Source organism: Dendropsophus ebraccatus, chromosome 7, assembly GCF_027789765.1.
Source record: "Dendropsophus ebraccatus isolate aDenEbr1 chromosome 7, aDenEbr1.pat, whole genome shotgun sequence".
NCBI lineage: Eukaryota > Metazoa > Chordata > Amphibia > Anura > Hylidae > Dendropsophus > Dendropsophus ebraccatus.
In genome coordinates this window covers 98,905,818-98,932,121 of record NC_091460.1, presented here as the reverse complement: position 1 = coordinate 98,932,121, position 26,304 = coordinate 98,905,818, and the positions used below count along the sequence as shown (strand labels likewise).

Below are 26,304 nucleotides of genomic sequence, written 5' to 3'. Positions count from 1 at the left end.
TTTGTCAACTGTAAATCATCATGTGTTATTTATCTGGCCACCTGTGAATGCCCAAAGTCATATGTGGGAAAAACGAAACGAGAATTCAGGCGTAGGATTCTAGAGCACATCGGGGACATTGAACACTCACGACCCAAACCTGTGGCCACACATATGCGAACCATGCACCCCAAGACTCCCTATAACATCACCTTCAAAGCCATTGAAACTATCGAAATTGATGCCCGAAGGGGTGATTATGACAATAGACTACTAAGAAGAGAAACCGAATGGATATACCGTTTGAAAACCTTGGAGCCAGGTGGCCTCAACGACCAGATTTTGTTCACACACTTCATCTAGACCTTTTAGTGGATAATCATCCCTACCTTCTATCTTCTACTCAACCTCATCTAAGCATCCCTATCACCTCTGCTACCCCTCTCATGCCCTTTCCGTTCACTCTGCTCATGTCAATTATTTCAATATTCTAATTATCGTGTATACCTATACCACCGCCTGACCGTACAAACCGATTTATAACATTTATCTGTTAACATCATTTAACCCAATACATCATCCTTTATACCCATTACCTATCAATATTGTTCATCCTCACCACGCTATGTACCACTTATCTTTATATTCCTTTTGTTGTTTGGGAGACTCCATATCCCCTCTCCCCCTGCAGTTTTGCATGCACACTTAGCATACCAGCCCCTACTGGCCACTAGGTATTTCCTCTGATCAGGTTGACACTGTTACTACATCGCTGGCCATATTTAGCACTCTCCCCCACGATTACATCACCGATGCTGAGGGCATTCTGTCACTATGGGCAGTGGGATTCATTTTTCCCTACTGCGCATGCGCGGACCTCCGCTACGACGGCGCGGTTACGTCATCGCGTGCCGTCTACGCGGTGACGTCATCACGCGCTAGCCGCGCGGCACGTCATCACGCTCTCCGGGTGTATTTAGGCAGCGTCGGCTGGCGGTTCTACCAGACGCTTATCTGCCGCCTGGAACACCACATCTTACCGGCCCTGCTTCATCTACACGTGAGTTCTACATCCATCCTTACATCCATTTTTTCCTTAGATCGCTCTGCCAGCTTACCCTTTGTTGACACTTAGGGTGTTTACCATTTACATTCTAGAGGGGATTACCGTTTTTTGCCTGCCTGTGTTATTAGTTTCCATCCCCATCATGGAGGGACTATAATCCCCATCACAGGTATGCACTATGGATTTATCTACCTATCTATTTCCCATGATTATCTTGCCTACAATACATCTACCTTTTACATCATCCGTTTTGATCAGGCATCATCGTGCTATCTACACTGGGATCTCCCTTTAGTGGCATTGGACACCATCTGTCCTGTACTCTTACCAATACCATACCTATGGAGCTCCTTGCCAAGACCGCTATCCGAAACTGACAGTTTGGAGAGGTATTATCATTCTAAATATCTCCTTTGTCTCCTTGCACCCACTCATCTTTGATCCACCACGGTACTTACACCATTGTCTGTATTTGCTTCTATCAGATATACTACACGGCTGATAAATCCACATAATGTTGCATCCCTGATGAACCTGGTTATCCTGTATAGGACCAAAGGGGAAACGCGTCGGATGACCTGTGGAAAAACTTACTTGCCGTTCTCTAACTCCTGTCTCTACCATAATCTATGTTATATGTGAACATTTATTGCACAGCCCTGTATTGACGTACCACATACAGACGACAAGACCTCTTTTGAGGCTATGTTACTCTCCACCTTGAAATAGACTGTCTCACACATTTTACTAGGGATTGCTCCCACTAGATACTGAGGGTGCTCAGTCCTAGCGGGTTCCTAGAGTGAGGCAGGGCTTACTAGCCAATCACACCGTGGACATGTTCCTATCTCCATTTACCATCTATGTGTATAACATATATATGGGTGCTTTCTGAGCACAATTTTCTCACTGTACATATGAAACACTAGCTCTTATATAAATAAACTTCTGCATTACACTGCAAAATCAAGTGTCTAGTCCACCACTTATTTTTTTGATTAATTTTTCTTCCTGTTTGTTACCCATAAGTGGGGACACCCCTACCGGATCTTGCTATCTGCTAGGTATCACATTCTCTGCTCTCAAGTTCATGTGCCTTACATCAGCACAAACTACTTAGGTGAGAGTTCTATGTGCTTACTTTCACCACTTCAGCCCTGTCTGAATTACGCTATGGAGCACTGTCTTATATTTTGAACTCTTCAAAAAGAAGGATGGAACATTTCATTAAGACTACAGACACCTTTGAAAACAATCGTTTTATCTTCCTTATTTCCCCCCAACCCCTCGCTGTTATTTCTAACACAGAGAGAGCGGAAACTCATGACTTGGATTTAAAGGGTAACTCCGGCGTTTTTGTTTTTTTTTAAGATTATTTAACAAACATTACAAAAGTTATATAACTTTGTAATGTGTCTAAATAACCTATCTGGCTCCGATTTCCCCCCCCCCTTTCCGACCCCCGACCCCCCTCCCGGAAGTTAAATAAAGTATACATACCCGATTACAGTTGACCCAGTCCTCTTCTCCCGGGCGCCAATTTGTGACGATGACGTCACAGCAGGGGGCGGGCCAGGTCTTCATCCTCTTCGGCTTCTTCTGCTGAAGTGAATGGGACATGAAAAGGCTTTTCATTGGCTGGACCGCATCACATGGCTACCAGCTTGCTCAGCCCTGATTGGCATGCGCACAGACAGCCTTTTCTCTCCCATTCACTTCACACGGACCCAGAAGTGAGGGAGTTCTGAAGATTGGGCTGGAGGTGACGGAGTTGCGGGCGGTGGGGGATTCAAGTGCCGATCATCACCGGAGGGATGGTGAGTATGATCTGTGTGTGTGTCTGTGTTTTGTTTGTTTTTTTCCGGACCGCCGGAGTTGTCCTTTAACAAGATCTTAAAAGGTGTAAGTGTCCTTTTACAGTAGAAGATCCTTGGCTGTCTGTGGCTGCAATCGAATGCAGCTCAGCACTCGCAGTGCCTTCAGAAGGCTGCATCGCACAAATGATCACTATATAATTTGTGTGGCCATTTAAATGCATTGCTATCATACATCCTGTTTATCAGATGTGTGGCTGATGCCGATACATTTTATAGCCTGCACAAAAAATGCAATCAGCCAATGATCAGGCATTGTCCCACTTTCCTCGGATGATCGCTTGAGACTTTTACACAGGCCAATTATTGGCTGAAGGAGCATTTCTAGCAGTACTCCTGGTTGATAGTTGGCCCATGTAAAAGGGCCTTAAAGGGATGTGTCATCAGAAAATGACTTTTCTGATGACACATTCTTTAACTAATGTTTTTATGTTTAAAATAATTTTTAAGAAGGTTTTATGACTTTTTTCTAATTTTCAATTTTTCTATCTATTTTATAATACCAGCATACATACATAATCAGTAAATAAAATAAAAAATCATGGATGGCAGGCGTTTTCGAAAGACTTCTGACAATGACAGAGTTTGTACCCTTACCTGAAAGATTGAGTACATGATGACTGTTAAGGGTCGGTTTCCAGAATATTCAGCTACCTTAAATATATCTAGCCCCCACTTATTTGTCTCCTCTATTTCCTGTAAAATAATACAAATGTTTACACATATGTTTGAAGTTTTACAATTTATAAAGATTGTGTAAAATAAACCATGTATATACCCATATATTATGCTTTGTCTATTACTGAACCTCATCCAGGTTATGAAATATATATCAAACAGTATGTCATATATTGTCACCTTTGCTAGAAGTGCTTCTTGGTCCGTCTTCACCCCAAAACGTGGAATACTGCAGGTAGTGAAGCTGGAGCTGTGTGTCAGTTTCTTTACACCACTAATTTGGGACATGGGGATCTTCTTCTTTTCCTTCTCCTTTGTAGTTGGGGCCGGGATTTCAACTTCATGCTGCTTGTCTGTGAAAAAAAAAATAAAAAGAGATTTTTATTTAAATGATTTTTCACCACCATGTTGCCACACAAGCTAATCCTTCTGTGCTGCTGTGCCCTAGAGCAGGTCTTTTTTTACCTGCTTTAGGTTAGCATTTTAATGTGCCCTTCCTGACCTCTTTCTTTTGCCCACAGGCATAAATTTTAAGCGAATGTACCACTTCCATTAGTAAAAAAAAATAATATTTTTATATGACTTGGCAGGAACCAGGTCTATTTTTCAAACTGCTGCCTGGTTCCTGCGATCTATTTGCAAATGAGGTCACTTGGTGCACTAAAGCTCAGAGATTTCTCTATGCCATTGAACTCCAGGGCTGGATGCAGTAAACATCTATGGATGAAACCAATGTGAGCAAACATCATTTATTAACCTTGCACACATCAAACAATGCGTTTCTGCTTCTGAATTTTGTCCCAATAAACAATGTTTATTTGTGCCAATAAACGATTGTTGCTCACATCTGATGAGCATTGTTTGATGTTTACTGCATCCAGCTCCGGAGATCGAGGGTATGTTTCTTCAATACCAAGTTTTCTGCAAAGTTTGACACCAGCAGACAAGTGGCAAACTTCTCACCCTGACCTGACAGCAGATATTGATATTACCTACAAGCCCACTGTAGAGCTGTGCTTACCTTCCAGTGCACCTGTTACAGGTTAGTGGACTCTAGCGTTACTATACCTGTGTGACGGGCTTTTGTTGAGAATACTACGTCATAGAGCGCCTGTTTTTTCTGTTGTCTATGCCGCATCAGATAAGGGTACAGTAGTGCAAGACAGGAAGGGGTACTCCAGCCAAAAACATTATCACTTATCCATTCACCAGGTGTTAAAGGAAGACAATCACCATAAAAATGTTACTATGTCTGTAAATATAGTGTTATATAGCCTGCCCTGCTGGCGGCTTGTCAGCTGGCTGTATACGAACTCCATGCTCCTCTTGTGGTGCCTGGAAAAGCTGGATCCAGTCCTGGGTAACTTCTCCCAATTTACCAGGACTGGATCCAGCTTTACCCAGCACCTGGAGAGGAGCAGCACAGAGTTCAAAGACAGCAGGCCAACAGTCGAGCTAACGAAGCGCTTTGCTAGTACTGTAAATTTGCTCATCTCTAGTTAAAGCCCCATAATAGGAACAAGCAGGTAACAAAGGACGCATTTTATCCTGATTAAAAGTGCATTTGTGAAAGGCGTCCTTTGTTGCTTGCTTGTTCCCATCATGGGGTTTTACCTTTAATAAACCTACATCTTTTTTAATTATTATTTTTGGCATGCTGGATCAAAAGCTCTTTTTCCAACAATCTACTTTGAATATATTACACTATATTTACTATATATCACAATATATATGGTTCCCTTTAAATGTGTGGGGATCTAATCACTTAGACCAATGATTTTCAACCAGTGTGCCCTGGCACACTAGTGTGCCTCGACACATGGTGGGGTGTGCAGCGGGGAAAGTTCCCCAAACTATGGTGCCCCTATGAAACAGGAGAAAACAATGGGGGAGAGAAACCTGGGGATGGGGGAGAAGCAGGGGGGAGAGAAGTTTGGTGGAGAGAAGAACAGGAGAGAAGCAGGGGGGAGAGAAGCACAGGAGAGAAGCAGGGGGGAGAAGTATGGTGGAGAGAAGCACAGGAGAGAAGCACGGGGGAGAGAAGCACAGAAGAGAAGTAGGGGGGAGAAGTATGGTGGAGAAAAGCACAGGAGAGAAGCACAGGGGGGGGGGAGAAGAAAACAGGCCCAGGTTTCACACTGAGTTAGTATAAATACATTTAGAATCTATATTATTAACTATATGTATAATATGTACTGTTTTAGTGTCATTTTGTGCCATTTTGGTTTTTGGTGTGCCCCGGGATTTTTGTAAGTATAAAAAGTGTGCCGCGGCTCAAAAAAGGTTGAAAATCACTGACTTAGACCTTCTTTAACACCCTGCGCCCCTACCCCCTTAAAGGGTTTCTCAACTATTTATTGCAAATCTGTGCAACCCCCCACCTCAGTTTGTGTGTGGTATTACAACTCAGCTCCATTCACTTCAATGTAACAGAGCTGCAAAACCCACAACCAAATTAGTAGACAAGAGTAGCGCTGTTTCTGGAGGAACAACCCCTGCAGTATTGTATGGAAGGAGAGGCAGTAAAGTTTATATGCCAACGCTTCATGCAGAAGAAAGTAACTCACGCATATGGCTTACCTAAGAATGTACTGGATATATATTCAGACACTTGGTTTCCAGAGCGACTTGTTTCAGACAAATGTGTAAGTTCTCTATTCAACATCCTCTTGAACTGAAGAAAGACAAAAGGAAGAGATTAATATATAATACAGAAACAGTGGGGGTTTGATGTCTAGAATGGCAGCATAGAAGGCCTCCCCTCATCCTACACACAGGGTTATCTGCTGTCAGCCTTTGCACACAATGCAGTTTTTATCTGCGCTTTTTGGAATGGACCTAAAAAGTAAGAATAAAGTGTTTGAACAACTGTGGCAGAACTGCACAGTGTGAACAGGGCCCATAGCTGGCAGCATATATAAGGAGATGGGGGGAGGTCATACATGGTGAATAGATGGTACCTGGATGGATGGATGCAGGGGGAGATCTCCATGAGGGAAGGTAAGCGGCCATGTACAGGACATGTGACATTGATTCAATGACATGAATAGATGCAGGAGATGAGGAGGAGAAGGGACTGCTGCAGAGCCTGCCATGGACAGTCATGACTGGCAGCACAATGCCAGGCTGTCCAGGGCAGGCTCACCTTCCATCTCCATCAGTCACACACACCCCTCCCCCCTCACACACTGCTCACCTTAGCCCATAGAGAGCAGCCCATCCTCCTACACCCAGCACCCACGGGAGTGCTAGGAAATCCCCCATGCAGAACGCCCGGAGCCGCTGAACACCCCCCTGGGAGTCCAAGGAGGCGCCCGGGGAAGCCCGGGGGACATGCTGGGGTTCGGGAATCCCTGCACCGCTTCCCCAACAACAACACAGCGCACAGTGATGGGCAGCCAATCCGAGCACAGGAAAACGGCCAATCAGCGAAAGAGATTCGTAACACTCTGAGGAGGTGCGACCAATGAGAAGACGGAGAATCTATCCAATCACAGAGCTCGCTTACTCTGGTGGGCAGGGCCAATGCTGCTGCAGCGAGAAGCCATACAAACCCGGAAATGGTAGAGGGGCGGAGCTACCGCGGGCGCTGCGACAGATTGAAATACACTGGTGGCGGGAAGGAGGCGGCGCAGCCTGACAGGGAGCGGAGGGGTCCCCGGGGATACGACACGTCATGAGGCTGCTTCGTCACCTCCCAGTGCCCTACATACTGAACTAACGGTCGTACGAATATCCCCTGTACACACGCAGCGGTACATGTGTTCAGTCCCTACAGTCCCAGGTACTGTGAGAAGATCTCATTGGTAAAGACTATGAAAAGTCTGCGCCACTCCTGACTATTGTACATGTGCTGTGTGCGGCAGATTGTCTGCTGGGAAGTCAAAGATAAATCTGCAGTGTGTACAGTAGGTGTGAACACACCCTAATGGAAAAATCTGAACTGTACTGAAATTATGCATTTACTATACATTATACACTACATGCTGATTGCTATACTTTACAGTAACTTGTAATATGACACGTCCAGCTTTCTAAATGTTTGTTTTACATGTTATTCAGAATAAAAAATCCTTATTTTTTGGGTGTGGAACCAATTGTCAGCATATCAGTGATTTCTTATGGGAAAATGTGCTTTGGTTTAAGAGTTGATTTGGATTACAAGCACGGTCCTGGAACGAATTATGCTCGTAATCCAAGGCACCACTGCATTTGTTTTAATAAAGTTATATTACAAGCTAATGTAACTTTATTGACACAATGTATAACATTGCTTCTCCAGAGTATTCCCATCCCCAAGATCAGTGTAACTTGTAGCTCATGCAATATCAAGGACTTTTGCAAGTTTATCTAATTCTGAATTGTGTCTCCTTTTCATGTTCAGGCTGCTCCTCCCTTGCCTATGTGTATAGTGGATTGCCCATGTGAAAATGCGGACAGGTAAGCTGTTTCTCCTGGCGCAAGTGAAGTGCGGGAACTCTGATGCACTATAGACTGCATTGTAATGCACTTAGAATGCAGTCTATGGCACTTACAGGAATTCCTGTACCCCGCTGGCATCAGGAGAGATGGCTTACCTGTTGGCATTTTCATAGTGTATCCCGCTGTGCCGACAAATCGTATACCATCAGAAAGCAGCCCAAACATAGTCATTAGGTGAATGATTGGGCCATTAAAGGGGTTATCCAGCGCAACAAAAACATGACTACTTTCTTCCAGAGACAGCACTGCGATCGGTAAGGGAGTTCAGAACCGCAGCGGTCCCGAGTGCAGCATGTAGCCCGTGACCCCGTCTCTTGGCGGGCATGGTCCGATAGCCGTGCCCGCTAATCAGATGCAGCTGTCAAAGTTGACAGCTGCATCCGATTACCTTATGCAGCTGATCCCTGGTGTCTAGTGGGGTGGATCGCCCCACTAGACACCAGGGATGTCCACGTTGTCCCGAAGGAGTGATCCACACATCCTACTCCATCCGGGGTCTGCGCCATAATGGCGCTGATCCCGGCTCGGCATTCCGTTGCTTCCGGCTGCCTATCTCATTGATCTATGCAGTATATCTATGCAGCATAGATCTCAATGAGAGATCAGTGCACTTATACTAGAAGTCCCCCAGGGGGGCTTCTAGTATAAGGGCCCTATTCCACCGGACGATTATCGTTCAGATTATCGTTAAATCGATCGAATCTAAACGATAATCGTTCTGTTGAAATGCAGCTAAAGATTAACGACCGAATGAGAAATCGTTGATCGTTTGAAGAGACCTGGACCTATTTTTATCGTTGCTCGTTTGTACATCGTTCGCAAATTTTGCCGTCAAATAAAAAATCGTTTGATCGTTCATTGGTTGCTAGTGGGTGCGCTCAAGTGCTAATTCTATTGGCTAAGTGTAAAAAAATAAAAAAAAAGGGTTATTATTATAAGGGTTGTTATTAATAAAAAGCCCCCTCCCCTAATAAAAGTTTGAATCACCCCCCTTTTCCCATGTTATGAATAAAAATAAATAAATAAATAAACATGTTTGGTATCGCTGCGTAATCGCCGGAACTATTAATTTATCACATTCCTGATCTCACACGGTAAACGGCGTAAGCGCAAAAAAATTCCCAAAGTGCAAAATTGAGCATTTTTAGTTGCATCAAATCCAGAAAAATTGTAATAAAAAGCGATCAAAAATTTGCCTATGCGCATTCAAGGTATCGATAGAAAGAACACATCATGGCGCAAAAAATGACATTAGATACATATCGTTGTAATCAGAACGACTTGACAGACATATTCCGTTTTACCCCAGGGAGAACGGCGTAAAAACAAATATCCCCCAAATAAACAAAATGTGGGGTTTTTTTTCAATTTCACCACACATTTATTTTTTTTCTGGTTTTGCTGTGTACTTTATGAAAAAATTCAGCCTGTCATTGCAAAGTACAATTAGTGGCGCAAAGAATAAGGGCTCATGTGGGTTTCTAGGTGAAAAATTGCAAGTACTATGGCCTTTTAAGAACAAGGAGGAAAAAACAAAAACGCAAAAAACGAAATTGGCCCGGTCCTTAAGGGGTTAAAACGAATTGGGCCCACTGCAGTATGCCACGGTATATGTTTGCATCCCCTTCTTGGTGGGATGCTGACATTTCAGTGACTTATTGCATAAAAGCAGTGTGAACTTAGCATTATCAGTGTCTTTACTTCACATATGACACAACACGTATAGGAATAGAAAACTGCTATTGGGACATTGCAAATACGCTTTCTTTAATAACCTCACTCTGGGGTAGAATATAAGTCTAGTGCAGACTTGCACTAGTATTGCTGTTCTTTTTCATACACCTGCTGCAAAGTGTGAATGAGCCCTTGCTGTGCCGCTGGTCATCAGAAGTATCATGCTGATTAAAGGAAACACCCACTAAACTTAAAGGGGTTATCAAGCGCTACAAAAACATGGCCACTTTTGCCCCACTCTTGTCTCAAGTTCAGTGGTTTGCAATTAAGCTCCATCTACTTTAATGGAACTGAGTTTAAGACCCCACCTAATTTGGAGACAGGAGTGGTGCAAAAGTGGCCATGTTTTTGTAGCGCTGGATAACCACTTTAAGTGCTCAGCCTTACTAGCGTTTTTCTTTGTTTCTAACGGATCCGTCCATATTAATTAAACGGATGAGCATAAACTGATAAGTAGACTGATTCAAACTGATTGCAAAATGTTCATCTTTTTTTAATGGTCCGTTTGTATTTTGGCTTAAAAAAACTGACTTTTGTACATCAGTTTGCATCAGTCGGCATCCGTTTTTCTATCCGTTTATCTTTCTTTGGTTTCTTGCTACTTCTGCGCATGCTCAGTGCAAAAACGGATGGAAAAAAACGGATGTGAACGGAAATACCTTCCGTTTTAGATCGGTCCTTATTGACTACAATGTAAAAAAAACAAACGGAAGTAAATGTTCTTGAATTAAGTAGTCCTCTCTAAGCATCGACTTGCCTAGTTTGTAGGTTTACAATGGTGAAATACAAAGAAGTAGATACAAATTACAGATTTGGAATCAGCATCTTTTATCCTACGTACACATGGCTTTATACACATGGCTTTAGTTTAGGGTTTTGAGTAGGGTGGGTTGGAGATGACAGATTCCCTTTAACCCTTTAAGGACAGAGCAAATTTCGATTTTTGCGTTTTCGGTTTTTCCTCCTTGTGCATAAAAGGCCATAGCACTTGCATTTTTCCACCTAGAGACCCACATGAGCCCTTATTTTTTGCGTCACTAATTGTACTTTGCAATGACATGCTGAATTTTTGCATAAAGTACACTGCGAAACCAGAAAAAAATTCAAAGTGTGGTGAAATTGAAAAAAAAAACGCATTTTGTTTATTTGGGGGAAATGTGTTTTTACGCCATTCGCCCTGGGGTAAAACTGACTTGTTATATATGTTCCTCAAGTCGTTACGATTAAAACGATATGTAACACGTATAACTTATATTGTATCTGATGGCCTGTAAAAAATTTAAACCATTGTCAACAAATATACGACACTTAAAACCGCTCCATTCCCAGGCTTATAGCGCTTTTATCCTTTGGTCTATGGGGCTGTGTCAGGAGTCATTTTTTGCGCCATGATGTGTTCTTTCTATCGGTACCTTGATTGCGCATATACGATGATCGCTTTTTATTACAATTTTTCTGGATTTGATGCTACCAAAAATGCGCAATCACAGGAATGTGATTAATTAATAGTTCGGGCGATTACGCACGCAGCGATAGCAAACATGTTTATTTATTTATTTATTTACTTTTATTTATAACCTGGGAAAAGGGGGGTGATTCAGACTTTTATTAGGGGAGGGGGCTTTTTACTAATAATGACATTTTTTTTTTTAACTTTTACACTTATACTAGAAGCCCCCCTGGGGGACTTCTAGTATAAGTGCTTTGATCTCTCATTGAGATCTCTGCAGCCGGAAGTAAACGAGTGCCGAGCAGGGGACGGCGCCATCTTGGAGCGGTCCCCGGCCGGCTTCATTTACGGAGATCGCTCCTCCGGGATAACATCCCGGAGGAGCGATCTCCCCACTAGACACCAGGGATGACGCTGCGTCCGGTAATCGGATGCAGCTGTCATGTTTGACAGCTGCATCTGATTACTGTATTAGCGGGCACGGCGATCGGACCGTGCCCGCTAATACCTACGGTCCCGGGCTACACGCGGCACCCGGGACCGGCGCGGTTCAGAGCGGGGCCGCCACGCGGCCCCGCTCTGAACTCCCTTACCGGCATCAGGGCGTAAATTTACGCCCAATGTCGTTAAGGGGTTAAACTGGCACAACAGAAGGATTCTCAAGTCTGATCTATCAGCATTTGATTACCGGTGGCTGAAGAATTTGGAAGCAGCCCTAGGGAGTCCGGGAAAACATGGAAACAACCTGTGTTGCACAGGCATGTGTCCTTATTCCCGGGGGCTATATTCACACATTCCTGAATTTTACTGGACAGTATATTATGTCCGCAAGTTTTAGTCTGTGATCTGCAAAAATGCATCCGTAATGCATCTGTATTTGTCAATTTTTTTTCAGCTCAGTTAGGCTACGTTCACACGTAGCAAAACTAGCGGAATTCCGTGGCTGAATGCCGTTAGCCTCCCTCTCATAATGGGAGTCTATGAAAGGTGCGCGCTGCTGCTCTCCCGGCACTGAAGAAAGAACATGTTCATTCTTCAGCGCGGAGAGACGCTGTGAGAACAGCAGTGCGCGCCTCCCATAGACTCCCATTATGAGGGAGGCTAACTGCATTCCGCTGTGGAATTCCGCTAGTTTTGCTATGTGTGAACGGGGCCTAAAAGTGGAAAGGAGGAATGGTCAAAATGATGTCACTAACTAGAATTCAGAATCCATAAAAAAAAAATTAAATTATGTTCCATGCTAGGGCTTGTCAGTAATTGTTGTGGATAACAGATCCATAAAACTACAGTGTTCAAAAAGCCCAACAGAAATCAAATCAATGGGCACTGAATTTGTCAGTAATTGTGGATCCATAATTACAGACAAAAGTACGGAACATGTGAATGAGGCCTTAGAGTTAGGAACATAGGAGGGAATTTCTTACACTGGTCTAAAGTGAAAGAGTAATGCTGCGTTTACACAGAGCGATAATACACCCAATCTATTGTTTAGTGATTTTTAAGCAACGATTTGGTTTTTATAACGATTAGCGTTTAGATAAATAAATTGTTAGAAAATATCGTTATTGCAATTGTTTTTAAGAACGCTTAAAGGGGTTGTGCGGCGCTAAGAAATTATTCACAGAATAACACACATTACAAAGTTATACAACTTTGTAATGTATGTTAGGTCTGTGAATCGCCCCCTTCCCTGTGTCCCCCCACCCCCGCACGTGTACCCGGAAGTGTGGTGCATTATACATACCTGTCACGTGCCGACCCCCGTCCCCGATCTTCTGTGCCACGACGTCATCTTCAGACGGATGGCCGAAGCTCTCCGATCGTCCCGAGTGCCGGCCGCCCTCTGCCGCTTCATTTGGCTGAGCATAACTGTGCTCAGCCGATCGCGGCTGATGATGTGGCCGCGTCATCAGCCGCAATTGGCTGAGCACAGTTATGCTCAGCCAATTGTGGCTGAGCATCTGATGACGCGGCAGAGGGCGGCCGGCACTAGGGACGATCGGAGTGCTTCGGCCGTCTGTCCGAAGATGACGACGTGGCACAAGATGGCGGACGGGCACGACACGGATCAGGTAATGTATAATGCACCACACTTCCGGGTACACGTGCGGGGGTGGGGGGACACAGGGAAGGGGGCTATTCACAGACATAACATACATTACAAAGTTGTATAACTTTGTAATGTGTGTTATTCTGTGAATAATTTCTTAGCGCCGCACTACCCCTTTAAGCCCATCTTTTACATTGGGTGAATCTTTGAAAGACTGTTTACACGAAGTGATCTGCTAACTTTTAACGAACGACGATTTGAGAACATATTGAAAGATCAAAATGAACAATTTCTACTCATCGCTTGATCGTTTGCTGTGTTTACACGGAACGATTATTGCTCAAATGCGATAATCGTTCCATGTAAACGCAGCATAGCATGCACTAACTTTCTTATCCCAGAATGCATCTTCCAGAAACAGCACCACTCTTGTCCTCTTATCCTTGAAATGAATGTTGCCAAGCTGCCTGAGGACAGGGGTGGCACTATTTTTGAAGAAAAGCAACTGTGTTTCTGTAATCCTGGAAACCTCTTTATTAAATTCTCTCTGTCAGAGCACACCTTTCTTTTCCTTCCTCCTCAGACTTTTCTTTTACACCAGTCAATAACTTTAGTATTGGTCCTACCTTGTTTGAGGCCATCTCACTGACAGAGTGTCTGGTCTGCAGAGTCTCCAGCTGGTCCAGACACCAATCCAACTCTTCCAGAGTTTCGATGGCCAGTTTCTGAACGGCATCCTCTATGGATGGAAGGAAAGTATGCATTTAGACTGACTGTTAAGGAGATTCTGCTTCTTTTAAAAACCATGTCCAAGAGTCGATAGTATTATTTGAGGAAAGCCCGGCTGGACAAAATATTGCAGTATAACAATAGTCAAAAATGAGGACTGTTCAGATTGAAAGCTGAAGTGGAGTTTACCCTCTGAAAATTTGGGCACATAATGGTAACCCCCTTTAAACACTGAAGGAAGTTTTGTTTTCTTCGTAATTTGAGTTTCCGGGAAATATTAATCTCTTGTACATTCCTCTCACATCCTAAAGGACGAGCGCACCGCTTATATGTCCCATCCATACACAGCCCATCAGGCCAACCACAATGTGCGGGAAGGATCCACATTGACATCATATCCCTTGAAGACTAGAAAAAGTGTAAAAAAAAGCATCACGGTAAACGAAAGCCATGTTCTCCAGTGTCCCGGCCCTAAGCACTGGTGTGAGAATGCACTAGGTGTAGATGGAGCAGCCATTGCAGGGTTTCCATAGTGACCAGAGCGGAGCAGACTCATGTGCTGCATTGCGAGGATTCCCTCCTATAGCAACTATTGAGCCCCCATTGTTTTCATGTGGTCAGCCTGCAGGACAGATATATATGTATATAGTGTGCATGTTCTCACAGATCATGTGTCATTGAAATCCTGCTGCTGAACATCTACATCATGGCTTTTCCTTTGTGTCATGTTATCCACTATCCGGGCAAGATTCTGGTGGAAGCAGCTTCCCATTTACACATCAGGAGTGAGTGAAGGGCTGGGAGGATGGAAGGAGGGAGACCAGGCCCAAATCACCATGACAACAAAGCTGCAAACTCACTGCCGTCCACTTTAACCCCTGTTCTGCCTACACACCGTGTGTGATAAATGATCTGCATCATGTTCTGTCCACAGATGACTACCACAAAAACAAGGAACCTCTTCTATTTCTATAGACATATTAAGGGGTTGTTCTTTAATCGATATATATGATATAGGAACATTCATACTGTGTCCTAGAAGACATGAAGACTCCCTTTAGTATTGCCTTGCATGTAACTACAGGCTGTAACTCCTTGACTACTCTTTGATCTATAGGTCAATGTACACTTTGCGGTTTCGATTTATATGTAGATAGACTGACAGAAAGGATAGGGACGGGACTTAATGGTGGAAAGTATGACATAAGTTTTTACTTATACTTTGTTGGTTTTGTGTGGAAAAGCTGCATCACATCACGAGGCAAAGTACAGTATGACCTGAGCCCATTCACTTCTTGGTTATCGTATTTAGAGGATTATGCTGCTCAACAGGACTGCAGCAAGTAAAAGTAGTTTTATTCCAATGGTAGGTAAGGGTGTCCCTAGACAGCTTTTTGTTGCAAGAAATGGTATGGAACTGGAGTTTTTTGGAACTCTACATCAGTGCTATAGTAAGGTGGCATATACACATCTGCAAAATACTGTCTGTGCACAAATAGGATTCTGCGGACCGGACCTTGGAGCTCCTGGCATCATATATCATTATGATGCCAGGAGCAACTAAACTTTGCACTACTGTACTGACACAGCTGTATGGGCGAGTGCTCCGTATTTAGATAGGACCAGGGTAAGAATCAGGGGTTATAATAGGAGCCAGTGGAGCCTCATTGAAGAGTCTCAAAACACAGGACCAGCCAGATATCCCTCCGGGAAGGACCCAGCCAAGGGGCAGCTCCTGTTAGGAAACCACCAAAACCATCATATTAAGTGGCCCTATAAGTCAATGTAATGACAAGTCTCCACTGGCTCCTCTTTTGCATATTCATGTTTCCCAGGGGGCAATGCACCTAGGACTTCACTGCATTGAGTGCTTTCACTAGCAGCCGGCAGTGTTGTCGTTTGGCTGGTCTCCCTGAGTTCAGCAATCTGTTTCTCTTAGGGGTTATAATAGGACAGGGTTAGCTAGCTTTTCTAGGCAGGGAAGGAATCCTTTATGTGTATGCTGTATCTTATGCTAATATACATATCTAACTACTTTGTATCTAATATAACATATGCTGGCATAGACCAGTGTGCACCCCTTGTCCTGCAGTTAATTATCATGACAATAAGTATACTGATTCTTACACTAAGTGATTAATCGGGCCAACACATAAATAAATACAGGTCCTTTTAATGTGAAACGCAAAAGCGTTCCACTATCTGGATCTTTTCATATATGCCTGGCACACATCCAGTTTGGACCAGTGGAACGCAATCAGTGTTATTAATGATGTGTTTCCGGCCCGTACGAGTGAAAAGCAGTCTGCGGCTCATGGGGGACCTTGTTTTGACAAACTTCCTGTTTCTGACAATTGGCACGCACGCTGCGTTCCATAGACCACAAGTATATGGGGTAGGAGGAGGGACAAGTGTGGTAGTGCGGTGCACCAAAAGAAAACAGGAACGTTAGCAGTTATCCGAAGTATGACTAGTCCGGACCTCCCTACACAATCTGAGGGGGATAGACCCCGATTTGCTGTAGCAAGACTTTGAGCATCTGTCTGTACTTTATCTGTTGTAGCATTTCAGCTTGAAATAGTGATTGTCACATCTATGGTACTATATGGTATCTATATACTGTTGAGAACCAGATGTGATAGGACAGTGTATGGAGACATTTTATACATACTTGTTTTATTGATGCTCCAAGTACTTTATCGGAGGTCATAATCAAGGGTGTTAGTCATACTCAGTACCTAACATGTGATAACTACCAGGACCCCCTAATTTAATTGGTTACCTCACCGTTATAACTATCTTACTAACAACATATTGTTTTGATAAAGTCTCCTGAGCATCCCAGCTAAAAATACTGGGTGAAAAGTGTTAAAACGAGACAATATATTAGGATTTGTATCACAAGGACCTACGTCTTGGTAGGTAGACATTTATGAGGCCACATTTATCTGGGTGTGCTTTTTGTAGTATTGGATTTTTTCCCTAAATTATTTTAAATATATTTAATAAAAGTTAAATTTTATTACGTGGTTCTGTGAAGAGAGACTTGTCAGTACAGTAGAATAAGCTTCTAAACAGTTTAGGAGCTCTGGGTATCATAATAATAGATGATGCCGGGAGCTCCGGTCAGCAGAATACTGTTTGTGCACAGACAGTATTTTGCAACGTGCAACACTCTTAACACTCTGGGTTACAACATCTCATCTGCAAGGAGTTTTAAGTTCTCCAATGTCTACGTGCATTTCCTCCCATAGGGTGCGTTCACATGTTGACATGTCAATTTTTGGGGCGGATGGCGGAATCTCCTTGAGCAAAGAATGAAGTCAGTGGAACGGGTGGAGATTTAAGCGGGAAGTTCTCTGTGCGGATTCTATAGTGTGAACGCACCCGTACTCTATAACATACTGATACTGAGGAATTTGTAATGAACATAGTGAGCTCCAATGGGGACAATGATTCAGAATATGTTGGCGCTATAGGAATACACTTCTGTCTATGTTGATGTTGCCTAAGTACAAAGGGAATTCATGCTCATTTACACTAAAATAAAGGTAATGTAATAGTATGACTAATATAATGAACCCCAAAACCTACAAGCATAGCATTATTTGTTCCATGACTACAGCAGATTGCCTGGTTTCATCAGAGACCACCACAGGAAGCCCCCCAAGTGGAGTAGAATCATTAATCTACATCAACTAGGCGGCTTAGAGAAGTTACACTTTTCCATTTTATGGGGTTGTTTGCAGGAAGTGAAAGTTCGTGGGGCCTCTTGGGAGAGGAACCATCCTCTGGATACAAGTCCTCTGGTATTTTTAAAGGAATGTCTGACGTCAATTGTTTCCTCTCTTTTTCCTCTGTGTAAAGTGGGGTCATTCTCCCTGCTGAGTTAGCTAGTGTATTCTTAACATGTTTCCAAAACATTATGTACTACATGTATAACTGGAGCAAATATTCCACCTGTATGGCCGTGTTCATGTGCAGTAGATATGCTGCAGACTTTCCATCTGAATTCATGGACGGAACGTTCCGCAGCGATGGGGCAGATTTTCCTTTTTTTTTTTGCTTTAAATTTTTATTGGTTGTAAAAAAAAAAAAAAAAAAAAAAAAGAAGGCATACTTTACAGGAACACAGGAATATTTAGACTGCAGATACTAAAATGTATTTGTTTAAGGGACCATATTTCAACAGCGATAATTACAATGTGAAAAATACACATAACGACAGTATATAAAAGTTTTATAAAAAAATAATATGCACAAAAAGCATATTGCTTATTGCATATGACTCTCCAGAATGCTTGTATGGGTGGCGTGGAATAGTGCACCGATCTGATCGCAGTTTCGCCAACAAGAAGGTGTATAATGAGATTTTCCAATTGTGGCAATATGATCTGGGTACATAAACTAACGCAGTGCTAATTTGTATGACGTTTATTTGTCCATGCAAGGGCCACAAGCCAGGTATATAGAGGATAGTGAGTTTGAAGATCTTGTTTCCATCTTAGTAGACAGGATGTTTTTTAATCTGTTAATCCACTCGTGCACTCCACTCTGTCTTATTGTCACATCGTCTATCTGAAATTATATTCTTTGTATACAATACACTGCTTGCCTTGCTGTGTTACACTAGTATATAAATAGATTTATAAAGTTGATGGTTACATTTGTGAAAGTAATTTTATAATCATAACTCCTTACCGGATAGGTTTGGTTTACACACTGTTGGTGGATTGCTGCCAGATGATCTCCTGGAAAAGTAGGGATAAATAATAATGAAACTGTCCTCATTTATCAACAACTATCAGAAATGCTGGTTTTTTAACAGAGTTAAAGGGGTTGTCCAGCGTGGGGGCTATTTTTTCATATGGCCAGGGAGGAGGTGGCTGAAAGAAAAGACGTCCACTCACCTCCCCGGTTCCAGCGGCGGGTCCCGCATCGCTTCGCTCTGGTGCCCGGTTCCCGGCCGCTTCCGGGTGTCTGACGCGAGCCCGAGACGTGACGTCTCAGGTCCGCTCAGCCACTCAGGCCATATGAAAAAATAGCCCCCACGCTGGACAACCCCTTTAAGGGACGCGCAGAGCCGATTCTAGGTTTTCTGCTGCCTAAGGAAAAACCTGAATTGCCCCACTTCCCATGCCCTCACCGCCCCATCACCCCCCCCCCCCCCCAAGCCTATTGAAAATCATAACTATGTAAGGTGAGTTTGCAGAAAACCTGCAGCTTAATAATAAGTGCATACACACACTCCAGCTACAACTTCTATAAACCCTGGTCATCCTTGGTGAGGACAAGACAGGAAAAATTCCACAAGTGTCTACAATTCTTCAATCTATTGCTTCTTCAAGAATAAAAGCACCTAATACATACAAGTCATTGCATTGTGACTACTCATGGTGATCTTATCCATGCTCATTTGTGAGGCCATTCTAAGTAAGCCATTTAAAGCGATTCTGTACTTACAATCTGCCCCCCCCCAGTCTGCCATTTGCCTTCATGTAATGTGTTTTTGATCTTGTACTGTTCCTGTTTGTTACCCCTATTGCTTGTATAGCGCTCTGGAATTAAGGGCGCTTTAAAAAATAAATAATAATAATATACAAGAGTCTTTGCATTGTGATTACTCATGGTGATCTTATTCATGGCCATACTACCATTACATCTTGTTACCAAGGGGTAGTGATCACTTGTAACGTAGTGATGTGTGAAGCATATAACAATACCTGCAAAGTGTTTGCTGTCCTGACTTCCTTGCATTCTACCTCTGTGTCCATCTATCATCTGCAGGTCATGGGGTCAGTGAAGTCAGTGGTGTGTAGCAGACACTATAATTTATGGCCACTTCAGTGGCTCTTTAAAGTTGCCGCTCTGAGAAGTAAACTAATTTTGCCTGATGACAGAAGCAGCCCTGGGAATATTAGGCTAGGGTCACACTGCATTATTGCTTTTCATTTAACAGATCTGTGTTTAAATGTTTACTTTTAAAGTATTCGTATATGCTAAAAAATAAAAAGAAACCCATCTGTTTTTTATAATGTAAGGCTACATTCACAGGTTCCGTAAGTTTGTCCATAATTGTGGATCAGCAATTAATGACACTGTCTGTAGTTTTACAGATGCATAGATGCAATAATTACTGACAAGCTCTAGTACAGAGCGTAAACGGGGCACAGATTGCTCCATAGAAGTTTATGGGAACTTCTGTAATTTTTGCAGATTCATAATTTTAACAGATCAAACGTCCGTAGTCTCTGCAAATCCATAAAAAATATGGATTTTCTATACCTACTACAATTAAAAGGCAAAATGTATATATTTTTTTTTTCAGATTAACTGTTACCAGCAATTTACCAGGAAAAATCTCCAGTCTTCTCGTACTTATCAGCTGCTGTATGTCCTGCAGGAAGTGGTGTATTCTTTCCAGTCTGACACAGTGCTCTCTGCTGCCACTTCTGTCTAAGTCAGGAACTGTCCAGAGCAGTAGTAAATCCCCACAGAAAACCTCTACTGCTCTTGACAGTTCCTGACGTAGACAGAGGTGGCAGCAGAGAGCACTGTGTCAGACTGGAAATAATACACCACTTCCTGTAAGACATACAGCAGCTGATAAGTACTGGAAGACTGAAATTTTTTTTTTTTTTTTATAAAAGTAAATTACAAATCTTTCTGGTACCATTTGATCTGAAAAAAAAATCCTGGAGTACTCCTTTAATTGTAGTAGGTATATAACATAAGAAAAGTAAATTACTTATTTAATATTTATTAAAAAAAACTTATTAGAAAATCATCTCACTTATTAGATACTCTGTCCTGAAGGTGAGTTAGCATTGCAAAATTACTCCGCACAGTTCGCAGGCTGGCCAGAACCTAAAACAGATTAAAGAATTATTGAGCCAGCTACTAAGAGAGACAGAAAAGTAAGCCAAACCAATGCCACTATATAAGAGAAAACCATCACAATGGATGATAAGGCTAAAGGGATATTCACAATATATTTTTTTAGCCTTCTTATCATTGAAAAGAGAACAAGAAATACAAGGATCTGTCAGTGTACAAGAAAATGTCAAGATTGGTTTTTCAAAATTATTGGCACTTGAAGGGTTATTCCCATCTCAACTAATATAGCTGACATGGAAATATTACTCCTGTGACAGTCTTATGTATATTAGTAGACACTAAACAGGTTTTCTGGTCATTTCTGCTGTTTGGCAGAGCCATGACTCCAGTACATGCACAGCGATGGATGCAAAAGGCTGGTTCTGTTCGCTGTGTAGTGGTGATGCCGGGTTACTATCACAGCTGATGAGCAGAGCAGAGGGTGTTGGTGCCTCATCCATCGGACACAGAGAGCCTGTCAGGACAGCGCATAGTGCCGCCCCAATATTCATTAGGCAGATTAGTGCACTGGGGTCGGTAGCCTTGCCCCCAGTGCAACAAACCACCTCATTAGCATATGGAATAAACTGCAAAGATCACGAAAATGGCATGAGGACAAAGTTAAGAAAGTTTTTTTCATCCTCAGCACCCCATGCACTATAGGGACATATCAGAAGGTTAGATGCTTTTAACCTGCTGAAGGTTTACCTTAAGGCTAGATTCACACTGGACAAATCCGCTGCGGATACTTGCCCATTCCCTTTAATGGGCTGACATACTCGCAGTGGGATGACATGTCAAACTCGGTGCCATTAAGTGCCCCACGCAAGCACTGATTGGCTGACCGCTGGGAGCGCCGAAGCAAGCCAGAGTGGGGACCAGGTTCCCAGGCAATGGGGGGTTAATGGCATTGAGTTTGACATACTCGCAGCGGTATGACGATTCGCAGCAAGAAATCCGCTGTGGATACGTTACGTGTGAAGCTAAGAAAAAAAAGTGTGACCTTGTGTAAAGTAATGTGCTTATGGGGGTACAATATACAATCTTGTATGTTCAGAGATAATTTACTCACCTGTGCAAAAGGGGTGACAATCATGTCTTCTCCATGCCTAGGAGAGATCAGATACATTTCCCATCAGTGGTATCCTGGCTTTAGTTTCCTGTGCAGTACTAATTGTCAACATTGCTAACACTGACTGTCATATATGTGTTGCATTATTACTACTTGGCAGATATGTTGCTTCCCTGGAACATAACAACCAAGGTTAGAAATGAATGGGCTCAGTCTCCTGGTATCTTGTTTCCTATATGGTGTATTATAAAGGGTTTTAATGTGATTGTTTTAGTATGTTACTTTAAATAGTAGCATTTTGTAAAGCTGCTCAGTAAGGGTCTGTTCACACAGGCAGGATTCTGCGCGAAGCTCCCGCCACAGACTCTGCTCAGAATCCCAGGCGGGAGTCCACAGCAGGAGCTCCGAATGGAATTCTGCCTGTTTTAGTCAGTGTGAACAGTCCCTTACCCAGAAAAAGCGTGTTTTCCCTTCATACTCACAATTCACTTGCAATAGACGAGTTCCTTGACATGGCTTTAGGAGAAAGGTCATAGTCACTGTCAGAACGGTAAAGAAAAGACTCTCTTCTCTGGCTGTGGGGGAAGTTGCCCTGCAAAACAAGACCAGATCCTGGGCTGGCCTGGGGGTCCAGGGGGCTTCTGCCTGTTGATAAGCCATTTTCCACATCAAAGCTAAAAAAAAAGGGAAAAAATTAACAATCAATATATCTCATCCCTATTAATCCCTGGTATCATATTTTTAGATTGAGACTATCATTTTTCTATTTTAGTTTTTCATCAATTTTATGATAACATGTCAAGTCTCCAGACGTCTTTATGATGGACTCTTTTTGAGAATTAGTATACCTTGGAACCACGTCAATAGGCCTTTCACTAGCCAGGTAACATTCTGCTCTGCACTGAAGAGGGGGCAACAACCCCAAAACAGCTGCCTGCAGATGCGCAGTCTTTGGAAAGATTTGGCTTGGCATAATATCCTCAGTCAACGTTCTTAGACTACTAGACAGAGTAAGACTTGACTTGAAGGGACATCTCTTTGCCTAAGTGGTGTCTGAGCTTTTTTGCATATCTTTTCTTCCCATTGTAAAATTGTGGCATTTATTACAACTGTATGTAGTAGCTTTTTTATCTTCTATGTATAAATTAAATCCAGATTTTCAGTACCTTAACTCCTTAAGGTCTAAGCCAATTTAAATTTTTGCACTTTTGTTTTTTCCTCCTTGTTATGAGCCCTTATTTTTTGCGCCACTAATTGTACTTTGCAGTGACATGCTTAGTTTTTGTGTTCTTGTGTTTATGCCGTTTGCCCTAGGTTAAAACTGACTTGTTATGTATGTTCCTAAAGTTAGTACGATTACAACGATATGTAACTTGTGTAACTTTTATTTTACTAAATGGCTTTTAATTTAATTAAAACCTTTTTCAAACAAATACATGTTCCTTAAAATTGCTCTATTACCATTCTTATAACACTTTTATCCTTTGGTCTATGGGGCTGTGTGAGGTGTCATTTTTTGTGCCAGGATCTGTCCTTTCTATCTGTACCTTCTGTGCGTATATGCAACTTTATGATCACTTTTTATTACAATTTTTCTGGATTTGATGCAAACAAAAATGCACAATTTTGCACTTTGGATTTTTTTTGGGAGCTAACGCTGTTTACCGTGCGAGATCAGGAATGTGATAATTTTAATAGTTCAGTCTATTACGCACATGGCGATACCAAATATGTTTATTTATTTTTATTTATAAAATCTGGAAAGGGGGGGGGATTCAGACTTTTACTAGGGGAGGGGATTTTTTATTAACAAAAAAAGACTTCTAGTATTCCTACTCTGATCTCTCGCGTCACGGTCCCTCCACTAGACCACCATAGATGGGGAAAATAGTCTTTTAAATGCAGTTGTCAACTTTGACAGCTGCATTTAAATGGCTAATTAAAGGACCATGCCTGCTAATTGCCAGTCTGTGTCAGACTGGAAAGAATACACCACTTCCTGCAGGACATACTGCAGCTGACATGTACGGGAAAACTGGAGATTTTCAAATAATAAATTCTATATTACTTCCTTAAATCAATTAATTTAGAAAAAAAAATATTTTCCGCTAAAGTACCTCTTTAACCAAAATAGGTAATTTTATTAAGAAGAGTTTCCGCCCAATACTTGGGTCTAGATATCACTTATTGGCATTTTTGCCAATAACAAGGACAGTGGGAAGTTCAGCCAGATTGGTTGTTGCCTTTGAATTTTGGTTAAAATGAGAAAATAAATGTGCATAATCAGTTTCTGATAAGCCAAGTCAAAGGTGAAAACCAATATGGCTGCTCTTCTGTTGTCAAAAGTAAAACACACACATGCAGCCTGTTCATTTATTTCTATTGTAAAAATAATCGTCCTAATTTCTATGAAGAACCAGATTTAGGTCAGAACACCTGGAAAACGTTTTTCTTTTCCCCGAATGTGTAGAATGAAGAAAGATCATGCTGTATCAAACCAAGAGGATGGCCAGAGCAGTACAGAATAGTTCAGGACATGTGCACGCTGTTCTCCTAATGCGATTAGTGCGGAAAGGATAACATGGGCTGGGGCTTCATGTGAACAGAAAAAGAACTGATGAGAACTGGGACAGATACCAAATCCAAAAAAAGAAGGAATAGAATCCACTAAAAAGGAGATTTGCAAATACATGTAATGAGAGTTCATTTCACGTGAACACGTAGATACCCAAAACATGAAGAGGGGGAGATGAAGGCTTTGTGTATTAAACAAGATAAATATTTAAAAAAGAAGATATCTTCATGTACAAAGTATTAGTGACAGTTTATATAAGTAAGCAATGAGTAATGCTCAGCCACTGACATCACGATTTTATGCTCCTCTACACTAGCCGGCAGGAGTGAGGACACACTGGACCTCTAAGGCTCAAAGTCACTCATCAATATTAATAGAACTCTTCAGCATTACCCATCTGGATGAGCACTTGTCTTGGATTTATACACAGCCAAATTTTAATTATAGAATATATATATATATATATATATATATATATATATATATATATATATATATATATATATATATACTATTTAAAATACTCCCACGCCATGAGGACCAAATCAATACAATTGGTCCCACGAGCTTGCAACCAACCTAGTATATACTGTATGAACACCTTACAGATATACAACTTATAAATGTGACACCATAACACAAGTATATGTAGATGTTCACCATTCCATATCAAACTAATAAATCTGAAAATGCCAAGTGTCTGTATAGCAGCATATAAACAATCAGTGCAAACAAAAGATGCTATATGCAGAATCAAATTCAAGGGTGCTAGAAGTAATGGATGGCTATCACCACGTAGGGTGTAAAAGGATCAGATGCAGTTCAGAGATGTCCTATGCCTGGTACTGGGACGTTCTTTTAAAGAGGTACTGTTTTTTTTTTTTTTTTTTTAATTTAATATAATGCTTTTATAAAATTCTTATAACACACACCCGTAGGTTCCTCCTGTGGCATCTTTGGGTCACCGCTGAATTCTCCTGCTGCCACTCTCAAGACGCCCTTATCTTTGCAGTGACAGCCCACTCAGCCATTAGTTACTGACACCAGACAGCAATGTGGCCAGTGATTGGCTGAGCAGGCTATTAATGTTGAGATGAGCAAGTCTTGGAAGTGGCAGTGGGAGGGTTTAGCAGGCAAGATGCCACAGGAGGACCCGGGGGGAGCGTGGCGAGGTGAGAATAAGATGTTATTTTCTATGCCAGAGCAGCAATATATATATATATATATATACACATAGCCTATCCCTTTAACTGTAACCTAGACAACAAATGGGAGGGAAAGACCAACATATCAGGAGAAGAAGATAAGTTAGCTAGGAGATTTGCAAAAATATCTAACTTGACATCTTGACACCAAGTATAACTATATTAACTATATGCAGTCAGTTGTTTTTGTTTTGCAAAAAAAACGGATGTGTTTGTGTGCATCCGTTTTCATCTGTTTTTCCATCTGTTTGGACTTTCATTATAAAAAACAGAACAAAACGCATCTTTTTTTTTTCAACATGCACAAAAATGTGGTTGACCACGTTTTTGTGTGTGCTAACAAGGATGTGTTTTGATGGAGAAATAAACATACTGTACATACCTATAGTTAGAGCAACATCCATCGGCTGATCATTAGGTTTCATTGGCATGTTTTTGTGTGACTACTAGTTTTATTTTGCAAAAAGGACAGCAGTAGATGTCACTTTTAGGACCCTATTCCACGGGACGATTATCGTTCGAATTATCGTTACA

General features: G+C 42.0%; 1 protein-coding gene across 4 annotated transcripts in view; it reads right to left on the bottom strand.

Annotated features, from left to right (window-relative positions):
* The window catches only part of PDE4C (phosphodiesterase 4C), a 231,485-nt gene that overhangs the window by 45,233 nt on the left and 159,948 nt on the right, over positions 1-26,304 (bottom strand). For 3 of the 4 annotated variants that reach the window (XM_069977947.1, XM_069977950.1, XM_069977948.1), the window contains exons 2-10: positions 22,473-22,664; positions 21,991-22,027; positions 20,836-20,909; positions 18,744-18,793; positions 13,940-14,052; positions 6,178-6,271; positions 3,778-3,950; positions 3,517-3,615; positions 2,546-2,647 (exon numbers count right to left, since the gene is read on the bottom strand). In XM_069977947.1, the coding sequence (XP_069834048.1) occupies positions 2,546-2,647; positions 3,517-3,615; positions 3,778-3,950; positions 6,178-6,271; positions 13,940-14,052; positions 18,744-18,793; positions 20,836-20,909; positions 21,991-22,027; positions 22,473-22,664 (934 nt within the window). The remainder of the gene's footprint in view (positions 1-2,545; positions 2,648-3,516; positions 3,616-3,777; positions 3,951-6,177; positions 6,272-13,939; positions 14,053-18,743; positions 18,794-20,835; positions 20,910-21,990; positions 22,028-22,472; positions 22,665-26,304) is intronic. The other variant, XM_069977949.1, reaches the window with a different exon arrangement.